This window comes from Austrofundulus limnaeus, unplaced genomic scaffold (assembly GCF_001266775.1).
Source record: "Austrofundulus limnaeus strain Quisiro unplaced genomic scaffold, Austrofundulus_limnaeus-1.0 Scaffold35, whole genome shotgun sequence".
In the NCBI taxonomy this organism is placed as follows: domain Eukaryota; kingdom Metazoa; phylum Chordata; class Actinopteri; order Cyprinodontiformes; family Rivulidae; genus Austrofundulus; species Austrofundulus limnaeus.
Genome location: NW_013952437.1, coordinates 2433911 through 2442926, shown reverse-complemented (window position 1 = coordinate 2442926; position 9016 = coordinate 2433911). Strand labels below are relative to the sequence as shown.

At 37.3% G+C, this 9016-nt stretch overlaps 2 protein-coding genes and 1 long non-coding RNA gene across 3 annotated transcripts in view; 1 reads left to right on the top strand and 2 right to left on the bottom strand.

The window, feature by feature from the left end:
• cplane2 (ciliogenesis and planar polarity effector 2) overlaps positions 1 to 2128 on the top strand; it is a gene marked incomplete in the record, with an annotated part of 3316 nt that extends 1188 nt beyond the window's left edge. Inside the window, 4 exon segments of the mRNA XM_014006277.1 lie at positions 354 to 506; positions 602 to 726; positions 816 to 955; positions 1233 to 2128. Of these exon segments, the coding sequence (XP_013861731.1) occupies positions 354 to 506; positions 602 to 726; positions 816 to 955; positions 1233 to 1455 (641 nt within the window).
• si:ch73-15b2.5 (ephexin-1) lies at positions 2008 to 5725 on the bottom strand. Its single transcript, XM_014006236.1, has 12 exons — positions 5356 to 5725; positions 5148 to 5276; positions 5017 to 5075; positions 4569 to 4915; positions 4339 to 4496; positions 4115 to 4267; positions 3894 to 4023; positions 3077 to 3151; positions 2875 to 2967; positions 2667 to 2806; positions 2389 to 2553; positions 2008 to 2313 (listed from the first exon to the last, which is right to left on the bottom strand). Exons 1-12 carry the CDS (start codon positions 5574 to 5576, stop codon positions 2271 to 2273), a joined length of 1713 nt encoding a protein of 570 aa, XP_013861690.1. The 5' UTR covers positions 5577 to 5725; the 3' UTR covers positions 2008 to 2270.
• Positions 5726 to 8502: 2777 nt separating this feature from the next.
• LOC106516116 (uncharacterized) lies at positions 8503 to 9010 on the bottom strand. Its single transcript, XR_001310063.1, has 3 exons — positions 8819 to 9010; positions 8632 to 8745; positions 8503 to 8547 (listed from the first exon to the last, which is right to left on the bottom strand). It is a non-coding gene; the product is annotated as an uncharacterized LOC106516116 (long non-coding RNA).
• Between the last annotated feature and the right edge of the window lie 6 nt (positions 9011 to 9016).

Here is a 9016-nt window from a genome sequence, read left to right as displayed (position 1 = left end):
CACACACACAATATATATATTATGTGTGTGTGTATGTATATTTATATACACACACAAGCGTAGACAAAAAACAAAACAAGTAAATTCATATCAGCACATTAAATAACAGTGAAGATCTGTACGTGCGATGTGATAGCCAGTTTGTGTTTTCAGAATTTTTGTCTTTATGGCAGACTTACTGTGCACAAAAAAGAATAAACAAATAAAAAACAACTAATTTGGTCACCAAAGGTTAAGCTTACAGGTTAAAACTGTGAGGGAAGAGTAAATTAGTTGTAAAAATATCAGTTCATGACAAAAAGAAGGAAGATTTTAATGGGTTTTTTTCTCTTCCTCCTAACTTTGTTTTGCAGGTCTGTTGGAGGCTCCAGTGATGCCTCCACATGTCACTCTGGACACAGTTCACTATAAGATTTTCATCTCTGGTAAGAGTGGAGTTGGTAAAACTGCCCTCGCTGCACACCTCGCAGGCCTGAGTATTCCTGTCGTGCACCATGAAACAACAGGTGGGTTCAGGATGAAAATCCTTTTCTGGGAGGGAACAGTACCATAGAGATGGTTGTTTTCAGATGTTCTTACAGTGTTTCTGGTGTTGTTCAAGGCATTGAGACAACAGTGGTGTACTGGCCGGTAAAACTTAGAGAAAGTGGCAGAGTGCTTTTCTTTCGCCTGCAATTTTGGGACTGTGGAGAAAGTGCCTTACGAAGATTTGATCATTTGCTTCCAGTGCGTATCAAACATTTTGAAAAAAGTCTTTGTGTAAAAAATATATCCAAATTACGTTTTTTTTTTCAACATTTTTTTTCTTTTTCTAGTCTTGTAAGGAACAGGTGGATGCTGTCCTCTTCCTGTTCTCCTTCACTGACAGGACATCCTTTGATGATTTGTCAAATCAAATTGTGAAATGGAACGAATCATCTTGCAGCCATGTTGTCAAAGTGGTGATTGGAACCAAGTATCCTTTATTTATTTTGTTTTACTGGAATTTTCAGATAAGTATTTGTAGTGGTCACCTCGAGGTGGAATAAACRGGTGTATAAATCACTACACATTTGTACATCTGTCAACTTAGTAGTGTGTAATATTTGGCACAACCATATTTTCAGTGATTACCTTGATGAAAAAAAAAAATCTTAAAACTGCTGACATTTAATCAAATTTGTCATAAAAAAAAACACTCAAGTACGAGAACTGGTTATTTGATGGTTGTTTTCCCTTAATGCTYGTCTCAGATTTGATGTTTTCACGCACTGTGACGTGCCACAGAGAGAAGTCCGGAAATTCAAGGAGACGTGGGGATTACCGGTGCTGCGGACAGGTGGGGAGGTCGGGGATGGACTGAGTGATGTGGCCCCCRTCCTCAACTGTCTTGCAGAGAACTTGTGGCTTCAGGACTGCGCTACAGCTCGAGCAACCTGCCAACACTCACAACAGGAATCAAATGATCAAAAGTAAATTAATTCAAATGGAGGTCGTGATTAGAAATGGTAAAAATTACCTGGACCTTACGATTTTAACCATGACAAACCATTTCAATTACAAGAACTTGTAAAATTAGTGTTCTGCTGAATCAAAGATAAAAAAATAAACACTAGCTGCTAATGAAAGGGATGTCCTGCAGATCTGTGGCTCAGATTAAAAGGTTTGTATCAAATTTGCTGTAGTTTATGGCAGACCATTAAGATGAAATTTGATTCAACACTATTTGAAAGTGATTTATGACTAGTCATATTAAGATATCTCCAATTATTTTTGACTAATATAGATGACAAATTTACTATTAGGTTGTATGGAGGCTCTAATTCAAGATATCTTAAAAATGAATTTTGACTAGTCAGAAATACAGTTCTGATACATCTAAGTTTGAACTATGATTATTTGCTTTTAAAATATCTTGCTTTTTGTTCCGAGTAGTCATAATTCCATATAGATATCTATATATCTCTCTTTGGACGAAAAAGCTGATAACTATTTTTTTAATTAATAAAAAAATCAGTACTTAAGACATTAATATCAAGACTTTAATATGAAAATTGGGGTACATTGCTTAAAAAAAAAAGACCCATAAATGCTCATACAAATAAGACCCATTTCTAAGTAATTGCTGTGTTTGGTCATTTTAAAAAAAAAAAAAAAAAAAAAAAMAAAAGATGGAGTGTTCAAACACATTTAGCTGAACAGAGCTTCAAAACAGCCCTGAAGAAAGAACAAAACAAACCAAGTCATAAAACTCTTCAGTTAAAAAAAACTGTTTCCATATCAAGAACCCATCACTTAGATGATAGAGCCTTCATCCATGTTTCTTTGTCTGACCTGCAATTACAACAAAGCTTGATTAGATACATGACTGCTAAGATTTTAAAATTTACTCACTTGATCCTGTCTTACGTTGAAAGTGCCACCAGGACCATGGCAGTCGCCCGTCCTCTCTGACTCTGAGACAGATGTAACAGAAAGGAGTCTGGAGGAAGTCCCAGAGCTTCAGACTTCAGATTCTCTACGGTCACGTGTTCAGGGAACTGAGTGTGATCCACCACCATGAACCTTTGATACCTGAACACAGGACAGCAGCAGGTCAAACACTAAATTACACTGAAATGTAGCCATATCTTTAAAGACATGCATTTTAAAGCTCAAGTATAATCAGAAATACGCAAAGTACGTACTTCTTTGAGGAGAAGATCAAAAGGTCGTTGAAGAGGTGGAGGAAGATCTTACTGAAGGATCTTTTTTGGCCCACAATAGTCAGCTGTTTCAGAGGGCCTTGGCGGATCAGAAACCGAGTGCTTATGACCAAAGGAATCGACTGCATAGAAGAACAGTAGTTAGAATTTACAGAATGCAATTTTTAAGTTGAGAAAAATGTTTGATTACCTTAATGTCGTTATAGTCCATCAGCATTTCCAGGCAAATGAGTTCCTCAATCTGTTTATTTATTTGGATCTTCTTGTCACAAAATATCAGTATCTAAACAAAAAAAAAAAAAAAAGGTAAAAACCAAAGATATTTCACTTTGTTAAAAATGGCATTAAAGTAAAAGTGAAAAAAAATAATAAACAAAAAACCATTACCATACCTCATGGAGGCCATTGATCGCTTTGTCAAGATTCAAGGCTGCATCAGAGTTTGGCTGAGTCATTTTCAGGATGGTCTGAAATTTAAAAAGAAAAATTAAGATTTTGAGGATGCATTCCTATTCAGGGTTCCTACAGTTTAAGGCAAGTTAAATTTAAGACTTTTTAATGCCAAGTGAAATTAAATTTAAGACCAATTTCACAATAAACACAAATGACAAATAAAAACTGGCAGAAACTCATGAATCAAAGTATTTTTGGTTGAAGTATCCAAATGTTGCTAATAGATCAATTGTTTTTATCCATATCCAACTATTGCAGAAACCTTCTTAGCAGTCAGTTTTAAAATTAATTTAATTTCAGGAAATCCTCCAACAACCCCAAAATTTGGAGTTTTTAGGACCCACAGTGGGGTCTTAACACCAATTTGCTGTAAATGAAAACTTTAAGTGCCTGTGGCATCAAAGTTTTTGTAAGAAAAGTGAATGCATTTTTTTGGAAAGGCATTATTAACATGACAAAACAAATTTCACATTGCTCAGATGGACAATTGAGATATTTGCGTGTGAAATAACAGAAGTGATGTCAAGGGGAATGTCTGCATGTGAATATTTAAATATATATTTTTTACCAATTATTTTAATATTTGAAATGAATTACAGTCATCCTATGTACCATGTCTTAGCGTTTTAAGACATTTGAAAATTGATTTAAGACATTTAAGGCTAATTAAGGCCTTATTTTTGAATTGATGAATTCATTGACTTAAGACTTTAAGGATCTGTAGGAAGCCTGCTATTAAACTCATTTGATTTTTACCTCTAAGAGGAGTTTAATGCGTGTAATTCTCTGGAAAGGAAGAACCAGGAATGACTTGAAGGATTGTCTTTGACAAACTGGGTCACTCTCAAGCTTCTTCAGCACATGTGCAAAGTTGTGATTTTGCTCCCTTAAAATAAAAACAAAAGGAGTTCAGTAATTTGCAATAAAAATATGGCGATGTTTAGAAGACAGCCAGTGTAATGAAAGTAAAACTATACAGCAGCTGGTTGACAAGGGCTGTCTGGTATGTTGAGTTCGTCACATATGTTGCATAGGTTTGATGGAAATCTTTACAGTGCCTGAGCACAATGTCGCCAACTTCAGATATAAACAGGCTTTCTTCCAGTCGAGTTTCCAGGTCCTGAAGAAATCTTGCAGAGAAAGAAAAACAGTTATGACTACTTTTATAAAGCAAAAGTGATGCTGTRTTTGGGCAACTCACCTTGCACTGACTGCAAACACTTGGCAAACATTGGAAAACACCATCCCGTGCTCCACAGACACGGTCTTCTTCAGTGCTTTTGATCCATAGAAATGATGAACCAAAACACCAAGGCTCTTCAAATAGGAGGCTTCAGAGCTCATCAGCTCAAACATGGTCTTTAAAAAAAGGGAAGAAAATGAATTAGACTTTTGCCGATTACTTCTCTACGTTAGAAAAACATGACAGACCTCCTGAAGGCTGATCTCTTTAGGTGTCAAGATGCTGWGCAGGTCAGAATTTTTCACTTCTTCCAAGTCTTGCCAGAGATTGCAGGTGGTCACCTTAGACTCAGATGGAGGGCGTGGTAGAGTAACCTCAGAAGGAGATTTAAGAGGTGAATCTTGAATATGGCTTTGAGGGCTTAGAGTAAATTGCAGACTTTCAAATTTAGGAGATTCAAGAGGTTTAGACTTGGAACGGGGCATCCCTTCCAGACGATGAGCTGACTGGGGTTTTATCAGTTCAAATACATCATCTTCAAGTTTGTGCACCTTAGCTCTCACAGACGTCTGGACATAGTTCTGATACAAAGGAACTACAAATCRAAAAGCACAGGAGGAAAAGCAACATTACATTGATCTTTCAGTGGAGTTTTCAAAGCAAAAAAACAAAACAAACGAACACAGAAACACTTACGAAAATCAAAGTAATTTGTCTGGAATGTCACATTTGGTACTTCTTCAGATGATAATTCCCTGCATGTTAAAAAAAATTACATCGAGTTAACTATACTCCTGCCAAATTACAGATTTTACAACTCCTCTTACCAGTCAGGATGTTCATTCCYATGATTTTCCTGAGGTTTGTGTGGAGAGAAGTTTAGTGAGAGATTTTTACAATCCCACATGCGAAAAAATGTGTCTGAGCTGACAGCTGAAGGCATATCCAAAAGAGGACTAAAACAAGATAAGAGGTTTCATCACTTCAATAAAACTAGATTTACTTTAATCTGCTAGTTTATGCTGCAGAACTCACCTGAAAACCGYATCAAACYGGTTCGTGGAGTCAGCATTGGGGTYCAGTTTGGAAAACCCTTCAAAGGTCTGCTGGTTGAGATTCAAATCTGGTATAGGTGATCCCAAATGAACAGACAAATGATTAAATCCGAAGTAAGACTGATGATCAGGAGCGATCTTGTGATCGTCAACAACCTCAGGTATAAAACCATAGCTGGTCTGTCGTCCAAAAAAAGCCATGATGAGTTAGGATTGTTCTGAAACAACTGCTTAAGGTTTTTTCTTATTATTAACAATTTTATTTTTAACTACCCTGCCCAAAGTGTAACTGTGAACAAAGCCTGCTACTYCAAGGCTAAATAGTTCTTCCTGTGGAGTTTGGCAAGAGGCTAAATAGTTATATCTAATCTGAGCTTAAGTAGCAGCAGGTGTGATTTTGTTTTCCTCCCACCTCTGCCACTTTAAARGGATCCATGATTAGTTGTAACATAGTTTAGTTTAGTTTATTTGCACAGTAAAAACTACAAATCAGTTGAAAGAAGAAAAAAGATAATGACAGTGCAGGGAGAGGCAAAAAGCCCAATAGGCTTATTTGAAGCCTCCACCGGAAAAATAAAAATACATTGAACCACCAATGAAATCCATCAATTACTTAAATCATAAAAATTTTAAGCAAAATGTATAACAATAAAAGCATTTAAAAGAAAAAAAAAATCACAATCACAACATTTTGATTAAGTACAATTTGAGAGAACGTTTAAATTGTTTAACAGAGGGCCTGCTTTTTGCTAAATGAGAATATTCATTCCAAAGTATTGCTCCCCTAGGTCGATCAGAAAACTGACCTCTTCTGGTCTGACATTTAGGAAGATGAAATGCTGAGCATTGACGAGTTAAGTAAGAATGAAATTGCAAATTTAATTTAAAATAATGAATAAAATGCATTGGCATACTCTGTTTTCTTTCAGAAATCTTATCGATAAAAACACAAATTTGAAAACTGTTTGTGTTATAAATTGTAAGAACATTAGACTTTATTTGACAAACATATATTTTAACTGTAAAATAAAGACTGTAAAAATACTGTAGGCTGTTTAGTTTTTATAATTTTTAAACTAAAAGTTTAAAAATATATTACACAGACAGGGCCATTTTATTTACACTCAAAGCATTCTGGGTAAATGATGATGTGGATAGGTCCTCAGTGTGAGCGAGCTATATCCACACTGAAGGTTAATCTTGGACAATATCTGATGATCGACTCTTTTAAATGAAACCAGAGAGCGTTGACAGAGAGGAGAAGGTAGAAATGACTCAGCTTGTAACTGAAAATATTTAGCCTGTGAAATACTGGGAGAATATAGTCTGGTCAGATGAGACCAACATTGAACTGTTTGGATGCCAGAATACACACCATGTTTGGAGGTCAAATGGCACTGCACATCAGCCCAAAAACACCATACCAACAGTGAAGTTTGGAGGTGGGAACATCATGGTGTGGGGCTGTTTTTCAGCATATGGTACTGGCAAACTTCAAATAATTGAAGGAAGGATGAGTGGAAAAATATACAGACATTATTGATAAAAAATCTGCTTCCATCTACCAGGATGATGAAGATGAAACGTGGCTGGACATTTCAGCAAGACAATGAGCCCAAACACAAAGCCAAGGAAACTCTCAGTTGGTTTCAGAGAAAGAAACTAAAGCTGCTGGWATGGCCCAGCCAATCACCTGACCTGAATCCAACAGAAAATCTATGGAAAGAACTAAAGATCAGAGTTCATAGAAGAGGTCCACGAAACCTTCAAGATTTGAAGACTGTTTGTGGAAGAATGGGCCAAAATCACACCTGAGCAATGCATGCCACTAGTTTCTCCATACAGGAGACGTCTTGAAGCTGTCATTGACAACAAAGGCTTTTGTACAAAGTATTAGATAAATTTCAGTAAGTGTGTTCAATACTTTTTCCCTGTGCCATTCCACATTATWACAAATAACTTCATTTCTGGACATTTATGGTTTGATTTCTTTGTATGTATGGATCACTTGGGTTGTTACCGACATCTGGTGAAAATTTCATGTCATTAGCACCTCTAGTAATATATTTACTGAGAAAAATGGTGACGTGTTCAATACTTATTTTACCCGCTGTAAGTGTCACAGCTCTACGTGAAAAATTCACGGAACAAGCAGCCAAGGAAAAGCAAAAAAGGCTAAATTCTGGAACCATAAACACGAACGTCTTTCCTTTGTTTTTATGGCTTTAATTCAYTTTGGAGTGATGTTTTTTCCACTTGGCTGGACCTGTACCTCTCCTGTGTTAAACATGTAATATGCTAATTCAACACTGTRTTGACCGTGAACTGGAAGTGGTCGGAGTGGCCCCGAGTGCTGGACCGGATGTCCGTGGCATACAGGCTATTAACCTGGAGAAGGGGTTACCTGCGGAAACAAAGTGGGCGTGTCACAAGAGTGGGTGTGTCAAAAGCATAAACACTGTGGGCTACGAGGCCTACATGACGGCATCCTTAGATCCTGCTTGACCTCTATACAGCCTGACCCTGACCCCAACACTAAGGTTAACCTGGAGAAATGTGACCCAAGTAGGGTTCTCCAGAAAAAGTGGTGCCGTACAGTAACGCCCCTTTTGTTTTTGTCCAATGAAGTGGTGCTGTACGGTATTGCCCCTTCTTTGCTTGTCCAGTCAGGTGTCCCTTTAACAAAGTCTGTCAAATCTTGCTTTGAATTTACTCAACTCAGTTAAGTGGAAACAGGTAACATAACATGGTTAAGTAAATACAACTTTTCATTTTTAGAGTGCTGTCGTGCATGGCACGCTCCTTCACTGCTTCCTCCCKCAGGGCAATTGCTATTAATTAAATTTGGTATTTTGGACAAGAAAATATATACAATCTGCAATTTTTGCCAATGTTATGTATTCCTCATCAGTATGCAAAACTTACTGATTTTTTTTGCCTTTCTTCTTCTTAAGGCCCTTGGTGCTCCTGCCGTGCATGGCACCCTCCTTCACTCCTTTCTCCCGCATGGGAGATTCTGTCTCAAGCCTTTATGTACAGGTAACATATCTGAGTTTCACGTCTCTCTGATTAGCTCTACATTGRGTCACAATCTGAATTCTGACCTGGCATTGCAAGCAGCAGTGAACTGGATTTGTTTTTCTCTGATGTTCTTGTGAACTTCCTTCAGCTCCTGCAGCACAGTTTAATTTGACAGCCACTGCTCAAGATGAAAGGACAGAACGAGTGAGAGGTCAAACATGTTGTGGTCACTAACCTTTTTTAGCTTCAGGTGCAGTTGTTGAAAGTGAGTTTTCTCAGTTTTAAGAAAGTCCAACTCTTCCTCCAGGTGGGAGTTTTTGTTCAACTGCTCATTGAGGAGGGTGGAAGCCTAAATGTACAACACATAAAAACATTAATAAAATAGAAGAAAATAAAACAGATTTTTTTTTTAAATAACTCACCCTTTGCAGCTTGTTTTCCAAAGTGTGTATGGCCTTCAGAGTCTTTCGTACCCTCGATGTTTGTGAATCACTGAAACCGATCATTCCTTTTCTCAGCCCTGCCGGCTTCGCTTCTAAGCTTGAGACCTGAACACATTACAGACTCGTGACATAAACTGGTTTGTGTGGCCAAAAGTTTCAGCAGTGGTGGGCACAGTT